Genomic DNA, 18,807 nt, shown 5'->3' with positions numbered 1-18,807 from the left:
CAATAAAAGGAGGGTGAGAAGTCTTTACTTCAACTTACTGGTTTGTCGAGAAGAAAGTGGACGTCAGTGTTGCCTTGTTTGTCACTAGATTGGCGATAGCGGCCGAGTATGTCTTTTCACTGATAGCTTCTTGTCGATGGCAATGTTGCGTTGTTATCGGCATTGTCAAGCAATGGCTTGGTCGTCTCTTCGGATAGCTTGTAGCTTTGTCGGGTTGTTGCGATCGTCGATGCTTTGGTATGCCAATGATGATGCCCTTTCATCAGGTGTCTTGCGGGCATGCTAGTAACATGGTTGGAACATCGATTACTTGACTTGAAGTGTTATGTTAAGGTTGGAGAAGCCGGGGCTGCCTCGGTGTGGACGGCGGAGGTTTGGTTTGTGAAGAGATTGGACCCTTGTGGTTAAGACATACTTGCTCTCTCACATCATAGACAGATACACATGCATGAACATAAAATAGGGGCGAGAAGGAAGAGCCATATGACTATGTTAAAACAACAGAAGAAAGCATATGTCTCTTTCTCGCTTTCTCACTCACACCCCCATCCACCTACTTCTTCTCTCGATTAATGGTGCCTTTTATGTAAGCTGCAAAGCAGTGTAATTCGCTTAATCGGTGTCATAGAGGAACTGAGAGAAATGCTAGGGTTAGAGAGGGCACCTACGAACTGCTTCACCACCAAACCTAAGAACCAAAGTGCTTATGTCTCCATTTCTTGGGAGCTCAAACAATCCCACAACAGTCCTAGGATCCATATCCAAGAGGGCAGGGAGAAACCTCATTGTGATTGGCATTAGGAGGCATCAGTTTGGGAGCTGCAAGGCTCTGTGAAGATGGATTACTCTCGGCACCATTACCTTGGAAGGAAGTTGGTGTCCATCGTCACGTGGTCACTTGGAATGGGTTGATGGTGCTTCCTAATACGATAATTATGTGGTAATGTTCTGCTGCTAATGACTATGATTATGTGGCCTCTTGCTAATGTTCTATCGTCGTGCAGGATGGGGGCTGCATTGATGATGATGATGGTCACGACGCTTGCGATTAGAGGAGTCATGATCCGGATGCTGCTGACTCTAGATCTAGGGGTAAGAGCCAGCCCCGTGTTGCTGCTAAGACTCCAGATCTGCACAGTAAGAGCCAGCATTGAGTTGCTGCTGCTGAAGAGGGCGTGTCAAAGCTTAGCGAGGATGATGAAGCCACGGGAGGGGATTCTGAAGGCGAAGGCGAGCTGGGGAGGCAGTGGGTCGGAAGCAGGGCAACACACAGGTCAGTCGTCTCGGGGCAACACACAGGTGGGAGGCCCAGTCGTCGCCAGCAGCAGTGGACGCAGACAGAGATGTGAGCAGAGAGGGGCGCGAGCACACAGGCGGGCTGCTAAGATGGGGGGGCAAGAAAGGTAATACCTCTCACACTCTCTCTCTCTCTCTCTCTCTCATGCAAGCGTGAGGCTAGGGTTCTCATGGACGATCTACAAAGTAGATAATTCAAATTCTTTAATCATCTAATCTATTCTTGGATTGTGGCGATCTGACTCATGGACGATCCTGCTTTGTAGACAATTCAAAATCTTTAATAATCGATTTTTCGATTGCGACAATCTCACTCCTAGACGATCCTACTTTCTAAATAATTCAACGCTTTGACCGTTGATTCTTGAATCACGGTGATCTGACCTCACCTATCTCACATTTAGATCGTTGCCCTTTGAATCATCAATTCGGCTTTACAAATCGTTACAATCCAACCCATGTCGATTTAACTTTAGAACAACAATTGGGCGATTAAACTTTTGAGCTCACCGATTCAATTCAAGTGCCATGTCAGTGCGTGCAAATGTGTGTACGGGGTGTAAAAGTGTATGTTTTTAGTTGTTTTTTTTTCTGGTTTTTGAAATGTTTTTGGCCTTTATGTTTTTTTTATCATTGCCGATGAAGATAGTAACAATACGCTTGCATGGGGAGGCTACATTACATATGTACATGACGTGAGTTAGGGTTCAACGCTTTTACCATGCACGTGCTCAGCGAGAGCGAAGAGTCACTTACCCATCCAAGGACAAAAGCTTGGATGCTAATCAAGCTTACCAGCTTTGCTAGTAAGCTTGATTGGGTGTGTCTTTCTAGTTCCATCTTGAAAGTTGGTGTTGCGATGGGGCACACACAGGTGTTGTGGGATCACGATGATCTTTTTGAGCCCTAGGGTTGCTTGACGGTGCCACAAAAGTGTGTACATGGTTCTCTTTGGGGTTCGACACCATGGGCAGTTCGATTGGGAATAAGGACAGGTAGGACCAGTGTTGCACATGGGAAAGGTGTTGCCTCTTGCTACTTGGGGCCCATGGGCTCTTCCAACTTTTCTAAACATGGTGTCGGCACACCAGTCATGGTGGGAGCCATCACTCTCCATTCCATGACAAAAGCTTGGATGCCAATCAAGCTTACCAGCTTTGCTACTAGTAAGCTTGATTGGGTGTGTCTTTCTAGTTCCATCTTGAAAGTTGGTGTTGCAATGGGGCACACACAGGTGTTGTCGGATCACGATGATCTTTTTGAGCCCTAGGGTTGCTTGACGGTGCCACAAAAGTGTGTACATGGTTCTCTTTGGGGTTCGACACCATGGGCAGTTCGATTGGGAATAAGGACAGGTAGGACCAGTGTTGCACATGGGAAAGGTGTTGCCTCTTGCTACTTGGGGCCCATGGGCTCTTCCAACTTTTCTAAACATGGTGTCAGCACACCAATCATGGTGGGAGCCATCACTCTCCATTCCTACTTAAGCTTTAGAGTTGGTGTTCAGAGGCATGGCTTTAGGTCTCCACACCCACTTGGATTTCATGTTTGAGGCTGCATTTGTGGGGGTCTGAGGCACGGCTTTGTTTTATCTCAACACCCAGATATGGGGGTTTCCCGCTGTAGAATCCTTGTGCATATAGCAATTTTGATAGGATCCAACAAAAAATAGACTTTTAGGGTAGTAATGAGGCCGTCGCCTGGATCTTTTTGGCTTTTGGGGTTGTGTGAACATTGAGCTTTTTGGGACCCATACGGACGAGTTACCTTCGTAGAGCCAGGCCTGGGTTTCTAGCAACATGATGGGGATCTAATAGGGCTCAGGGTTTGGCTAAAACTATGTTGCTTAGGACACCGGCTTGGCATATCTCTGCTCACGGTTGGGCTTTGGGCCAAATGGTTAACCCATGGGCCGGATGGGATTAGACTGGAATCAGTGGAGTTTTAATAATCAAACTGAAAAATCTTAGGATTACGCTGGGATTCGAGTAGCTAGTTAATTCCTTGATAAATTTCTCAATTGAGTGGATCAACGACTGTGCCTGATCTTGATTAGGAAAAAAGCGTTGAATTTACTCAGATGATCAAATTATATCAGTGATAGTTTCCTTCTATCTGGTTTATTCAGGTGAAGGATAGTTTAGAATTGATCTCGTTAGAAAAATTCGTTAAGAAAATTCAAAAAGGTGGAATCGTCCCCGCTTTCCGGGCATGCGAAATTTTCCCGGTTTCGGTTTTCGGAGTGACCACCAGCCTAGTCTCGTGCCCGGACATTCATGGGCAAGGCCCCGAGTGAGAAACCCTGCCCCACGCATGAGGGGACTGCTTCCGCTCTGTCAGCTACCAGGAGTCCGGAGGGGGCAGAGGGATCTCACAGTTGGTATCAGAGCAGAAATTGCCTAAATTTTTAATAGAAATCTGGGAAAGAAATGTTTTTCACTTGTTAATACTATGTGAATGAACTTCAAAAATTGAAAACTTATAAATTGAATTGGAAATTTATAGATGGACACCCCGAACCTATCTGGAATTCGTGGACTCTCTCAGAGTCAGGATATGATAGCTTTTGCATTTGATCACCTCATCAACTCTGCTATTACACCCGAATGAGCAGAGTGAGACTCGCTCGCCATTTTGAGAGTCTTTACTTTCCTGATCCTCTTGAGCGACGTCGGCATATATGGTTCTGTGGAGGACAGTGTATTAACATCAGTACCAGTCAGCGTCAGAGGCTCAGGCAAAATATTTCCTTGGCCATGATTCTGATAAGACTAGGGCTTGTTCAGCACGTTCTACTCTATGATCATTCACCCAGGAACTTCAAAACTTCATGCCGATTTTTTAGACTTCTTAGCCGCTTTATCCCGATAAATAGAATTAGAGCACCTCTTTGTGTAATGAATCATGTGTACCATGGTATGTCTTCTTCACAGTTTCGCTTCTTTATACGATTATAACTGAGACAGTGATTCTGGAGCCGAGCTGCTCTACGTAATTATTGCAACTTTTATATAAATATAGAAATGTTTTCTGGAGAAAAAAAATTCCCTGTTGTATAAGTGATTGTTTACGGACGATCTGATAAAGAAAAATCTGTTATCGGACATATGCCATAGATCTCCAATAAGATCATTGTCTTGTTTAAGAAATTGTTTTCTGAACCTCTTAAGTCTTAGGATCTCGTGGATGATATCAAAATAAAAATTTAATAATATATAAATTTTTGATAGAATCATGAGACGAGGAAACCGTGGTGGCCGTCAGCCAGACCCTCTCTCTGAAGATGATGAGCTTGACCCTGATGTTCGCAAGGCTCTTCATAGGACTCAGCCAGGACCCTTCAAAGGAGAAGAGGAGAACCTGGGCGAGGCTGTGGAGAAATGGGTGGAAGCCATGGAAGAATATTTTGACGTCACAGGCTACAATGAGCGGAGCAAAATGGCTCTTGCCTGGCTGAAAATAGTGGAAACAGCCAGGGTAGCATGGAGGAACCACTGTGACACCAACCGTCTAGACAGAAATACTCAGTCCTGGAACGACCTAAAAACCTATTTAAGAAAAAGATTTTGTCCCCGTGGATTTTTGGAAATCAAAATGAACAAATTCTTAGAGCTAAAGCAGGAGAGCAAAACCATCGAGGAATATCACCAGGCCTTTGCTCTTCTACTCAAATATTCACCACCTCTAGATGAAGAGCAACTCATGGCCAGGTTCATTCGGGGAATGAACGAACCCTTGGACACACTGGTCAAAAATGCCAAGCCAGTGTCCATGGCTGAAGCAGTAAGAATGGCAAAGGATTTTGCCAAAGCCTTTGTAGTAAAGGTCCCACCAAAGCCTGCACCCTCTAACTTTAAAAGATTCCAAGCCCAAGGAAGTACTTCAAACTTTCCACCCCCAAAGAGGCAGCAAGGCCTGAATCAGAATCAAGATGCAGGAAGATTCCGAAGTGAAGGAAGACCCTTCCCCCAGAGTACTTTCTCTGGAGCCCCACCTCTTTCAAGAAATCAGAGGGATGAGCTCAGAAGTGAAAACCAATGTTTTGGATGCCAAGGTTTTTGTCACCAGTTGAAAGACTGTCCGACTCCTGCCATGTGAAGGGGACAAGGAAGTCAAGGACCCCGAGTTCAGAGACCAACCCCTTCATACCAGTCTAATGAGGGTCCGTCTCGCCCAAGCCAGGGAAACCCCAGAAGAACTCCAGCTCAGCCATCTGCCTCTGTCTAGAGTAACCTCAGAACTCCTTCCTAGAACTGGGGCAACCAAAGAGAAAGAGTTCCACCTCAGACTATAGCAGCCAGAGCAGTCACAATTTTAGATGTAGTAGAAGAGGAAAGAGGGCAGATCTTTGCTGCAATTGAAAACCAAGGACCTAACCGTCAGTTCTTAGTCATCCATACTCCAACAGAATATGAGTTTAAGCCTTTTAAGCTTTTGATTGATTCAGGCAGTTCTCATTCATTCATTTCCCCTGGATGCTTGCGTAAGCTAGTCTTAGAACAGAAATCAGGGAAACCTATGCAAGTTGAATTGGCCAGTGGGAAGACTCTTTTCACTCACCATGAGACAGATCTTATCCAGTTCAATCTAGATGGTAATGTAACCGACTGTCAGTTCAAAGTCTTACCTCTGGGAGTTTTTGACAGGATCCTTGGAATGGATTGGCTCCATAAAAATCAAGCTGACATACACTGTCACAATGGAACCATTTCCTTCCATGACCTTCACGGCAACAAAGTTCAAGGAACTGGAGTTTTTGGATCCCCAGACCTTCAGTTAGTAAAAGCTTCTAGGTTGCTGAAAGGACTTAGAAAGTAGCAGCAAATTTATGTTGTCAAAATGAACCCAGTAGACTCAAAGCTTAAGGCTAAAGAACCAGAATGGTTAAATGAATTTGATGATATATTCCCAGCAGAACTAACTGAAATGCCTCCAATTCGGGAAGTAGATCATGTGATTGAATTGACCCCCGGAGCTCAACCAATAGCCCTGCGCACGTACAAAATGCCAGTTCCTGAAGCCATCAAACTCAAGGAATAGCTTAGACAGCTGTTAGAACAAGGGTTTGTAAGACCCAGTGTTTCACCTTGGGGTGCACCAGTTCTCTTTCAGAAAAAGAAAGATGGAACGCTTAGACTCTGTGTGGACTACAGAGGTCTAAATTAGCTGACAGTTAAGAATAAGTATCCTATCCCAAGAATTGATGAGCTTTTGGACAGGCTAAATGGAGCCCAGATCTTCACAAAGATAGATCTCAAATCCGGGTATTACCAGATCAGGATCAATGATCAAGATATACCAAAAACAGCCATCAATACTCGCTATGGGCATTATGAATTTACTGTCATGCCGTTCGGATTAACTAATGCCCCAACTACATTCAATCGCCTAATGCAGGACATCCTCAGAGAATACTTGGATGATTTTGTTCTAGTTTTCTTTGATGACATTCTGATTTACTCAAAATGCAGCTGACCATGAGACTCATGTCCAAAAAGTTCTTGAGATTCTAAGGAAGCACCAACTCTTTGCCAAAAAGAGCAAATGCACTTTCTCTACTGACCACGTTGAATACTTGGGCTTTCTGGTATCCAAAGATAGAATTTCTCTAGATTCCGCAAAAGTCCAAGTAGTCATAGATTGGCCTGAACCAAAGACAGTGAAAGAAGTCAGAGGATTCTTGGGATTGACTGGTTGGTATAGGATTTTTATACCAAAGTATGCTCTCATAGCTTCCCCCCTGACTAACCTTCTCAAAAAGAATACCCCATTTCAGTGGTCTGCCAGGTGCCAGAGTGCTTTTGATAAGCTAAAGACTGCCTTAGTAACCAGTCCCGTTCTGAAGCTACCAAATTTCTCTCTACCCTTTAAGGTAGTAACTGATGCAAGTGGTTTTGCTCTGGGAGGTGCACTCATGCAGGAAGGTAATGCAGTGGCCTATGAATCCAAAAAGCTCAGAACGCATGAGAGGAATTATGCTGTCCATGACCTGGAATTACTTTCAATAGTCTATGCCTTAAAGTTGTGGAGACATTACCTACTGGGAAAAAGATTCACTTTGATGGGATAGATCATCAGAGCTTAAAGTGGATCTTTACTCAGAAGGACCTCAACATGCGCCAAAGAAGGTGGATGCAGACCTTACAGGAGTTTGATTTTGAAATCAAGTACCGCCCAGGCAAAGAAAATGTGGTAGCAGATGCCCTCAGCAGAAAAGCCTCCTTGCTTGCAATTACTGTAGTATCAAATCCTTTGATTATTGAAGCAAGAGAGAAGATCATGCAGGATAGATTCTTTGGCCCTATTGCTACCCTACTTATGCAGGAAAGCAAAACTCCTCAATCAGGAGTTGAACAGAGTTCAAGGGTACAGCCTGGATGATGGCATTATGTATTATAATTGCAGGCTATGCATTCCCAATGATGAGGGAACCAAGAGTCAAATTTTGAATGAAGCCCATGACAACCTTATAGAGCAGGACATCCAGGTTTCATCAAAACCTACATGTCTGTAAAGAAAAGCTTCTTTTGGCCTGGTCTGAAAAAGGATATACTGAATCATGTACGTCAATGTCTGACATGCCAGAAAGTCAAAGCTGAAAGAGTAAAAATGCCTGGGAAGTTACATCCATTGGACATCCCCCAGATGAAGTGGGAATGTATCAGTATGGACTTTATTACTGGATTACCTTCAGTGCAATCAGGTTATTACAACTCTATTTTTGTGGTAGTTGATAGACTAACCAAAGTTGCCCATCTGATCCCAGTAAAAGAAACCTACACTGCAGTGGATGTGGCCAGAGTATTCCTCAAAGAAATCTTCAGATTGCATGGCCTACCCAGGAGAATAGTAAGTGATCAAGATCCCAAGTTTACTTCAAGGTTCTGGACTGCATTTTTCGAAGCAGTGGGAACTTTCTTGGATCTCAGCACAGCTTATCACCCTCAGACCGATGGTCAAACTGAAAGGGTAAACCAAGTAATTGAAGATATACTTCGGTCATGCTGTGGCAGGGAACCCAAGAAGTGGCTAAGCTATCTGCACCTAGTCGAGCTTTCCTACAATGCTTCTTATCACCGAAGTATCGGGATGAGCCCTTTTAAAGCTCTGTATGGACAAGACTCCTTAACTCCATTAACTTGGTCCAACGACCCATTGATTAGGGTCGAGATATCCAGACAGATGCTTGACGACATGGAGCGGCAGATGCAGTCAATTCGTAAAGATATTAAAACCGCATAGGATCGACAGAAGCAGTATGCAAATAAGAAGAGGACAGACAGAAAGTTTGAAGAAGCAGATATGGACTTCATTAGAGTACGACCCAAAAGAAATTCTCTATCTCTTGGGAAGTACAAGAAGTTATCCCCCAGATATTGTGGACCATATCTGATTACAAAGAAAGTAGGTGACTTAGCCTACGAGCTTCTTCTACCTCCTCATCTCAAAGTTCATAATGTATTTCATGTAAGCCTTCTAAAGAAATATGTGCCAAGCCCAAATCATGTACTTGATGATGAAATCCTAACCTCTTCAACCCAAGGGCAGATAAAACTCCAACCTGAAGAAATTCTTGATGTTCGAGAAAAGATTCTCAGGAACAGAATTCTCAGAGAATTATTGGTAAAATGGAAGTTCTATACTTTTGAAGATGCCACCTGGGAGAATGAGGCCGATCTGTTTGCGAAATTACCCCCAGTTTGTGAGATGAGGGCATCTCGCGTTTTTCAAGTGGGAGAGAATGTTAGATTCCTCCCCAGCCTCTCAAGATGTCCAGCATTAATCAAATCCCTCTTCAGAAATATAAAAGATATTATTTCTACCAATTTTGGCCTAGAGAGAGAATCTTCTAGAGAGTGGTAATTCAGTTTTTAAATATTTTTGGATAGAAAAATATCTTATCTTATTAAAAGAAGTTCCCCTGAAACAGAAGTTCAAAAAGATTTTTAGAAGGTGCATTAGAAATTAAGTATAATCTGTTCAAGAGGCATTATCCTGGGGGTCAAGATTTTTTTGAAATTTTAAATTAAGGTTCCTATAGACCAATAAGATTCATCCAAATGTAGGGAGGAGATAAATAGAAGAATAAAAGGAAAATCCCCCAAAAATGAGTAAATACTCACATAAGATGAAGAGTTGACTAAGGACAAGGTTAATAGTTAAAAAAGAGAGATATTTAGATGAAATGATGCATTTTTGACACCTCAGTATGGGGGAATTCCCCTCATGAAGGAGGCGCCTATTTCACATGTGTGGGAGAGTTTTAAACTCCCAAATAATGAGATATTTTTATCTCTCCTCTCTCCTGTTTCAACTTAGCACAATTTTTGGATGTGTTAACTAGATCCAAAGATGACCCACAATGTGGAATTTCCTATCATGCTATATATCATTGGAAAGCTATTGAAACAAAGAATTTTGATGTATAATCCCTAACAAATTATGATTTGATTTGTTAAAATTTTTCCACATGCCCATTTTTTTAAACTACTATTGCTAACAACCACAAAAAGCGTAGCACGTTAACATGCATCCACACTTGTGCATATTGGCGATCTAAAAGAAGATTAAAATATGCACCAAAAGGTTATGTTGTTGATTCTTTATCAGGGTGTAACAATGATCTGATGTCAAATTGAAATGAACAAATTAATAAACATGAATATATGCAATAATGATTGAAGTTTATAAAAATATTTCAATGACAACAATCAACCGATTAATAGAAAGGAACTTACTTGATTGCATGCATTCTCTTCTTGATGCCACCACCCCCTAGCTTCATTTGCTCAATATCCCTAAGTTTTTTTTGTAGTCTACGTAGACCTAATGAGGTCTGCTTAAGTCTTAATTCATCCCTTTGTTTTTCAAGCCCTAGAATAGTTTCCTTGTTGTTTAATAGCTTCTATACAGTTCTCCATGGTTTGCTTTAAATAGAAGGGTAGAAGCATGTTAACGTGCTTTGCTTTTTATGCTAGTTCACATGTGTGAACAAGCATTCCTAGTTAGCATAAGTTTAGGCATGTAAGTCACTATATTAGTAATCATATTTAAAACTTTTGGCTGATACAAAAAGCTCAAATGAGCACTTCAAAAAAAAAAGAATAATCAATGAAAGTTGTGGTATATTGAATTACGAGCTAGTCTTTGAAGCTAGTTAGCACGGGCGTTACAACGGAGTGGTGGGGTGATGAAGTGCAAAGGCCAGAGCACCATGGAGCCCGCAAGCAAGGCGGCGCATTCGCGTTCTCCTATACACAGAAAACGCAGAGCCCCTTCTGCTTCTCCATCTCCCTGCAAAAGCGCAAAGCGATCTCAAGGTTCCCCAATGTCCCTCTCGGGTACTCTCTCTCTCTCTCTCTCTCTCTCTCTCTTGTGCGGGTTCTGTGTGTTTTCTCTTCTACTTTCGGCTTCAGTACCACAAGAAGCTCCATGCAATACAGTTGAGCACATTTCCATGCAATACAGTTGAGCACATTTCCCTTTATAGTTGACCACATTTCCCTTTGATGTGTGCAGGCCGATGGAAAGCTCCGAAGGTCGTGATCCCCATGCAGGAAAAATTCTGTACAACTTTGGTAGAGTTCAATGCTGCTTATGGCCTTTCCATGGAGGGTTTAGATCCCAAAATGGTTAGGTGGGAGAAGGTCACTGATGCTGAATGGTTCAGTGTGTTCAAACAAACAAAGGATCCCAGCCAGTACCGCATCAAATGCAGCACCATCCACACCGAAATGTATGAGTCAATGATGAAACTGCACTACAATGTATACCAGAAGGCCCCAACCAACATGGAAATTTCCTCTGCATTTGCAAAGGGTTTCGTGAAAGAATTCAGTCCTGCCGTGATTGCAAGCAGGACAACCATTAGGTTCAATTGGGCCGAGTTTGCAGTGCAGTACTTGCAGGATATTCGAGAGAAGGGCTATTATGAGGGCCATGTTAACAAGTGGAGACTACGTAATCTTCAGCTTCCAGCTTCAAAAATTGAGGATGAGTCTGCTGACATCTGCGAGGAAAACATGGCATTGGCAGGAAAGAGTACTGCCAAATCTACCAAGGCCACACTTCAGCCTCATCAAGATAGTCGACAGGAGATGGAAGCTTCTTCATTTTGTGGGTTGGAGGAATGGCAGTGCATGAAGCTGTCCTTCAAATGAAAACATAGCTACATCATGAGAAACAAAATCTAAACAATGTGCAAGAGGGCCTGGAACTTGCTAGGGCTTTGAATGCAAAAAATGCGAAGGTCACTCCTATTGTCACGGCCATGAGACAGAGGTTGCAAGCAGCTGAGATGGAGTTGCAGGCTCTATTGCAAAGCAATGATGTGGATGCCCGGCGAAAGATGGAGCTTGAAGTCAGAATAGAGACAACCAAAGACACCATAGAGGCTATGGGTTTCCTCTTCGTGTGAAGATGACCCCATAGATAGTGACATAGACATAACCTGTAAACTGGTAAGTGTCCGTAAGTTTCATCTCTGCACTTTATGTTTGGTACATGTGCTCAAGTAACTCATGTACTTACCATGCTCTTTTTGTCTTGGTTTTGTAGGTTGAGGTGGAAATTGCAAAATCCAAGGTGCAGAACTCTGAAAGCCAACTTGAACTTCTGATGCACATGCAGTCCAAGCTGCAGGGCTCGTTTCTCCAAACTGCCCTAACTAATCTAGCCCTTGCTAGTTTTATGAAGGATAGAGAGGTGCAAGACAGCATCGGAACAAACCTGTGTACTGGCTGTGGTCTGCTCCTTGAGGTCCAACCATTCCTTGCAATGGTCAAGCTCCCTTGTGAGCATAATTATCACCTTCTGTGCTTTGCTGCTACATGCTCCCTTGGGACCATATGTAGGGCTTCCTTCTGCAAAAAAAGCATACCTACCGCATGATTGTGCAACCTTGCAACACAACGACATCCAACCACACCAGAGATTGGTAAGAAACCATACTTGAATGTATGGTTGCTAGCTAGCATACAGGACATACAGTCTGCAAGCTTGATCATATTGGGAATAAAAGGTGTGCTAGTTAGCATAATGAATATGCTAATAATTAGCATGCCAGGTATGCTAGTTATCATACTAGATATGCTAGTTAGCATATACAGTATGATAGTTAGCATATTGCATATGCTAATTAACATATCCAGTATACTAGTTAGCATACTAGATATGCTAGTAGGATGCTAACTAGCATATACCGTATATGCTAGTTAGCATACCCTACATGCTAACTAGCATCCTCGTTAGCATACTCTGTATGCTAACTAGCATCCTAGTAAGCATACCCTGTATACTAACTAGCATAGCATATATGCTAGTTAGCATACCCAATACGCTAACAAGCATACCGGATATGCTAATTAGCATATCAAGTAGGCCTACTAGCATATCCAGTATGCTAACTAGCATACGGGATATGTTAACTAACATGCTAACTAGCATACCGGATATGCTAAAAAGCGTATCCAGAATGCCAATAAACACAACGGATATGCTAGTTAGGATACAGGATACGCTAACTAGCATACAAGATACGCTAAAATTAGTGTAACCATTATGCTAACTAGCACACTGGATATGCTAGTTGGATGATTGGATGCTAATTAGCATATCCAATATGCTAGTAAGCATATTGGGTATGCTTATTAGCATACTGGAGTTAGCATATTGAATGCTAATTAGCATATCCAGTATGCTAGTTAGCATATTGGATTGCTATCTGAAATGCTAATTAGCATATCCTGTATGCTAACTAGCATACTGGTTATGCTAATTAGCATACTGAATATGCTAGTTAGCATACTTGATATGCTATTAAGCATGTTGGATATGCTAATTACCAATTTTTATATGCTAGTAAGCATTTTGGAGCATATTGGATTAGCTTAGAGGTTATAAGGTCTACTAGTTAGCATACTAGGTATGCTAGTTAGCATATTGGATATGCTTATTAGCATACCAGATATGCTAGCTGGAATGATAGTTAGCATACAGGATATACTAATTAGCATATCCAGTATGCTGGTTAGTATACTGGATATGCTAATTAGCATATCCTGTATGCTAACTAGCATACTGGATATGCTAATTAGCATACTTGATATGCTATTAAGCATGTTGGATATGCTAATTAGCATATACTGTGCTCTAGTAAGCACATAGAAGCTTTTGGGTACACTTGAATTGCTTAGAGATTATAAGGTTTACTAGTTAGCATACCTGGTATGCTTGTTAGCATGCTTGATATTCTAGTTAGCATATATGATTATGCTAGCTACTAGCATACACGGGAATGCTAATTAGCATACTGGCCTAGCTGCACACATAGTTAGCATATGAAACATACTATGTAGCATACATGACATGCTTATAAAGGGTGTAATCAAAGATTTTTTTGTTGCAGGCCTCTCAAAGCCCCTACATGATGTGGGCAGTGTGCATGACACCAAAGGTAAGGGAAAGGCTGCAACTGAGAACCCTTCGACTGAGAAGGGTGGTGAGCTAGATACAATGAATGAAGGAGTAGATGCGGGATCCCAGCAAATGCAAAGTGCAAGCATGAAAACAACAGAGGAAGGCGGTGACGTGAGCAGTAAATCAGAAGAAGATGATTTTTTTGTCATGGTTCCTCATGCGCGTGCCATGCATGCTGCAAAACTGACACAGTAAAAACTTCTCAGCAGACAATGGCTAGTGCCAGTGCATCAGGGGAAACATTGAAGACTAACAGCATAGAGGACCCGCAGGAAGTTGGTGATAACAGCCCTTTCGAGGGTTTTTTGTGAAAGGCTAAGGCAAAGAGAAAAGTGGGCCCGGAAGAGGTACCTGAAGAAACTGCAAGCAACGGCTATGGTTCCCCAAAGAAGATGGAGGACAAAGCTGAAAACACCAAAGGTGAAAAGGAAGCCACCCGCTCAAGAGCTTGCAAAAAATTGTGTTCAGACCTTTCCTTTTTTGCCCAGATTCTGTACTGTAAGTAGGCAACTGTCACTGTTCAATTGTTTAGCCTTTACTTAGTGTTCCCATACCTATGCCCTTCACTCTTATGGCTATGCCATTTTGAAAACCTAATCCTCTTGTGGCTGTCATGTAATTTTTTTTATTTTCCCAGTGAAAATGTCTTTCTGTAATATAATGTTGAGCAGTAGTCCATTATAATTTTCTGCCAATCTATGAACTTCTTCACTTCGTATCGCTGTTTCTTTGCAGAGGAAGAGAAACTGGCATTAATTGCCTTGCCTGATGTAAATGCGGCCATGCAATGGCAGAAATTACGAAAATGGCGAGTCCGCAAAGCCAAGCAGATAAGGAGACAAAAATTAGAGATTGAAAAGCGGCTCGAGCGATATTCATAGCGTGCCCGTAGAATTTTTGAGCGCCTAAATTATGTTCACCCATCAGGGGAGGTTATATATGCTGAATGGTATCCTCTTCCAGACCCAATATGGGTGCCTAAGTGACTGTGTGATGAAAAAAGGGCTCTTTTACTAGATCTCAACGGTCTTTTGCTGAGGGTGGTAGAGACTCGCTTCGGCGAAAAGCCCCCTGCATATGCAGATGAAATGTTAAAATACAATGTAGAGGATAAGCAAGTGTTCTGTCTCGCAAGGATAGCCACATGTTTTTGGACTGGTGTCTTCAGTTCTTCAGTGTGTATATTTGGAGCACAAGCATGCATCGTAAAGTCATGAATATTTGCAGGGCTGTTTTTAAATTGCAGGTGCCAAGGATTGCTGGTTTTTTTGCGCAAGAGCACTGCAGTCCGCAACCCTGGCAGATCTTGAATAAACCTGTGTTTATGAAAGATTTAGCCTTGTTTTGGATATACAATCCGACGTACAAGGCCCAAAACACGCTTTTGATTGATGATAGCCTCTACAAAGTGTTTCAGAACCCAGCACAAGCTTGGCTCGTTACTCCGAAGCTAGAGGACCAGAGTGCTGAGGAGAGACAACAGTTTCTTATAGAAACTTTGAAAGACTGGCTTTTTCTTTGGCTGCAGTCGAATGATCGGGCAGCATATGTGGCTGACAATTTCTTTGATACAGGCTTTGATAACTTCTCTGATGCAGTCATCAAATAGTTGCTAGAGGCTGAGAGACAAGCAGAACTTCGTCGCAACCAAAAGGAAGATGACCTAGAAGCAGAGAGAGAGGAGAAAGCTAGGCTGGAGAGGGAAAGAAAAGAAAGGGAACAGCAGAGAGGCGACCTAGAAGCAGAGAGAAAGGAAAAAGCAAAGGAAAAGGAGAAAGCAGAGAAAAAGGAGGGAGCAAAAAAGCCCGGTCACTACAAACGCCCTCTGAGGAGGCCTAAAGATTTTTGGCAGGTGTGACATTGTAAAATTAAACCCTATGTAATGTTATTTGATGCTGGAAGTTAATGATGACATAATCTTTTCAACAGTTACCTCCTACTATTCCATTTTTATGTGTTACAGAATTATGTATTGGGTTTTTTGTTAGGTAGCACACACTATAAAGTAGCAAGTATACAGTTAGCATATACTGTGGTAGTTAGCATACACTATATGGATGCTAGTTAGCATAATCTTGTATGCTAGTTAGCACACTATATAGCAGCTAGTTAGTATACAATTAGCATATACCGTGCTTATTAGCATACACTATATGCTAGTTAGCATATACTGTATATGCTAGTCAGCATATACTGTTTGTTTGCTAGTTAGCATACAGTATATGCTAACTAGCATATACTGTATGCTAGTTAGCATACGCTTTATACTAGTTAGCACACACTATGTAGAAGCTTGTTAGTAAACAATTATCATATACTGTGGTAGTTAGCATATACTGTATGCTAGTTAGCATATAGTGTATGCTAGTAAGCACACGCTATATAGTAGCTAGTGAGTATACAGTTAGCATATACTGTGCTAGTTAGCATAACCCTATATGCTAGTTAGCATACACTATATGCTAGTTGGCATATACTGTATGCCAGTTAGCATACGCTATATGCTAGTAAGCACACAATATAAATTAGGTAGTTAGTATACAGTTAACATGTACTGTGCGAGTTAGCATACAGTATATGCTAGTTAGCCTATACTATATACTAGTTAGCATACTATATATGCTAGTTAGCATACACTGTATGCTAGTTAGCATACGCTTTATGCTAGCTAGCACACACTTTGTAGAAGCTTGTTAGTCAGCATATACTATATATGCTAGTCAGCATATACTGTTTGCTAGTTAGCATATAGTATATGCTAACTAGCATATATTGTATGCTAGTTAGCATACGCTTTATGCTAGTTAGCACACACTATGTAGAAGCTTGTTAGTAAACAATTATCATATATTGCGGTAGTTAGCATACACTATATGCTAGTTAGCATATATTGTATGCTAGTAAGCACACGCTATATAGTAGCTAGTGTGCATACAGTTAGCATATACTGTGCTAGTTTGCATACACTATATGCTAGTTAGCATACACTATATGCTAGTTGGTATATACTGTATGCTAGTTAGCATACGCTATATGCTAGTAAGCACACAATATAAATTAGGTAGTTAGTATACATTTAACATATACTGTACGAGTTAGCATACAGTATATGCTAGTTAGCCTATACTATATACTAGTTAGCATACTTTATATGCTAGTTAGGATACACTGTATGCTAGTTAGCATACGCTTTATGCTAGCTAGCACACACTTTGTAGAAGCTTGTTAGTACACAATTAGCATATACTGTGGTAGTAGTAAGCATACACAAGATACAAAATAGAATAAAAGACCATGACGCTCATGTCAAAAATCGAATGGCATGCTGTTATAGATTGCTTCATAATCTTCGGGGGTGATTGTGTACATTTGCCTTCTCTTTTGCATGTGTTTCATGGGTATCTTGATACAACGTACAAGATTTGAAAGTATGTGAACAACAGGTTGATTGTAGTCTAGTTTGAAGGTGTATGCATCCACTTGCTTGTAATACAGTCCTTGCACGACATAAGAGCCTTTGTCAATTACATTGTTCCACTCATCAATGTAACCCTGTTTTGCCTTTTCTTTTATTGCAATGCACTTTACCAAGTAAAAGTCTACATTCTCATCATTGGTTGTAGCATCCGGATTCACTGCAAAAGTGTCACCAACACACAAAGCACTACTTAATGCATCATGGTGGCCTTCATACACGAATTTTTCATATCCAATGATCTGTCCTTCAAGGGCATCATCAGTCGGAGTGTCTTCTTCATCCTCAACTTCATTAGACAATGGCATCAGAATGTGATAATCCCAAGGCTGCACATGAGATTTGTTAGTGCAGCGATTCCAACTATGGTTCATGCATGCATCACAAAAGCATGCCAATGGTCTTATGGCAATGGCAGTTGCATCCTGCCGTTTGTGACCGCGAAAAGCATGCAAGGTGCGAGACTTCTCAACCGTGGCACAATTCCATTTAACCTCCCTATTTACATCACCTACTTTGATCTCCCAAAACACACAGGCACATTCCCTTTCTTTTAGAGGATATGATGCAGCTGCTCCCTTTGATAGGTTGGCTTGGCAATAGGCAACCACATCTGCAGCACACTTTAAAGTGGCCCCATTAGGCTTCAGTTGTTCATGTGTCAACGATCTTTTAACAACTACGCCTGCACCGTCATGCTCTCCCTTGCCATGTCCTGATCCAAAGAAGAACCAGCTCATCTCCATTCATGTCAGTCCAGCATACCTTGCAACAAAATAGAAAGGCCTAGCAGCCTTAAACTGTGAGGCAGCACCATCTGACCAGACCCAGTGACGTTTTGGAGTGACACCTTCTCTCTGTAACCAGCCACAATGCAGCATAAAACAATGTTGGACAAACAATGTGTCATGCACTTTGTCATCTGACATGAAGAAGTGGATTTTCTTGACTACTTCCCCTTCCTTGCGATAGTATGTTATGTGCACAAAAATAGTTACTTGACTTGAGTGCCAATGCATGGATTGAATCTCATTTTGCTTCTTGAATGCATAGTTTTCTGCAAAGTCTACAACCGACACAACCACATCGTGAGGAAATCTAAGAATACAATCCTTGAACTGTTGTGCTTGCCATGAGCGATATAGTTATGTTTGATAAAAACCTTCAGCTTGGTCTGTAAGAGTTGAAGAAACTCCCAGCACTGCATTTCTTTAGTCACGAGATCTTTTCTCTTTTTTTGTCTCCGTGCTTATCTATTGCCTCCACATATGCAAACAATTTTACAAAGATATTCTTACCTGGGCTTTGTGTCTCTAAGCAGCATGTTTCTAGCTTTTTCACACCACATTTCTTACATTCGCCCATCAAACACTCACTATTGTGGTAACCAACATCTATCTGCTTCGGGCAGAGAACTGACTCCCATAGATGTGTGACACCTTTGAAAGTTTGACATAAAGCCATGCAATCCCTGCTAGTTTCATCACCTCTGACGCAAACGCTGCATGTACATCTGCATTGGGCTCCATGCAGCCCGAATGACTGAGACCGCATATGGT

The 18,807-nt window shown here is 41.9% G+C and overlaps 1 protein-coding gene across 1 annotated transcript; it reads right to left on the bottom strand.

The window, feature by feature from the left end:
- Positions 1-17,079: 17,079 nt before the first annotated feature.
- On the bottom strand, positions 17,080-17,622 carry LOC147611106 (uncharacterized). The gene has a single exon (XM_086785800.1). The coding sequence runs from the start codon at positions 17,620-17,622 to the stop codon at positions 17,080-17,082; it is 543 nt and encodes a 180-aa protein (XP_086641926.1).
- Between the last annotated feature and the right edge of the window lie 1,185 nt (positions 17,623-18,807).

This window comes from Cibotium barometz, chromosome 48, assembly GCF_041138505.1.
Source record: "Cibotium barometz isolate CiBa-2024 chromosome 48, ASM4113850v1, whole genome shotgun sequence".
NCBI lineage: Eukaryota > Viridiplantae > Streptophyta > Polypodiopsida > Cyatheales > Cibotiaceae > Cibotium > Cibotium barometz.
Note: the sequence above shows the minus strand (reverse complement) of the source record. Positions and strands in the feature narration are given on the sequence as shown.

What these genes read in the sequence shown, in the direction of transcription:
- LOC147611106 (XM_086785800.1), bottom strand. Translation starts at nt 17,622, where the DNA reads ATGAACCATAGTTGGAATCGCTGCACTAACAAATCTCATGTGCAGCCT.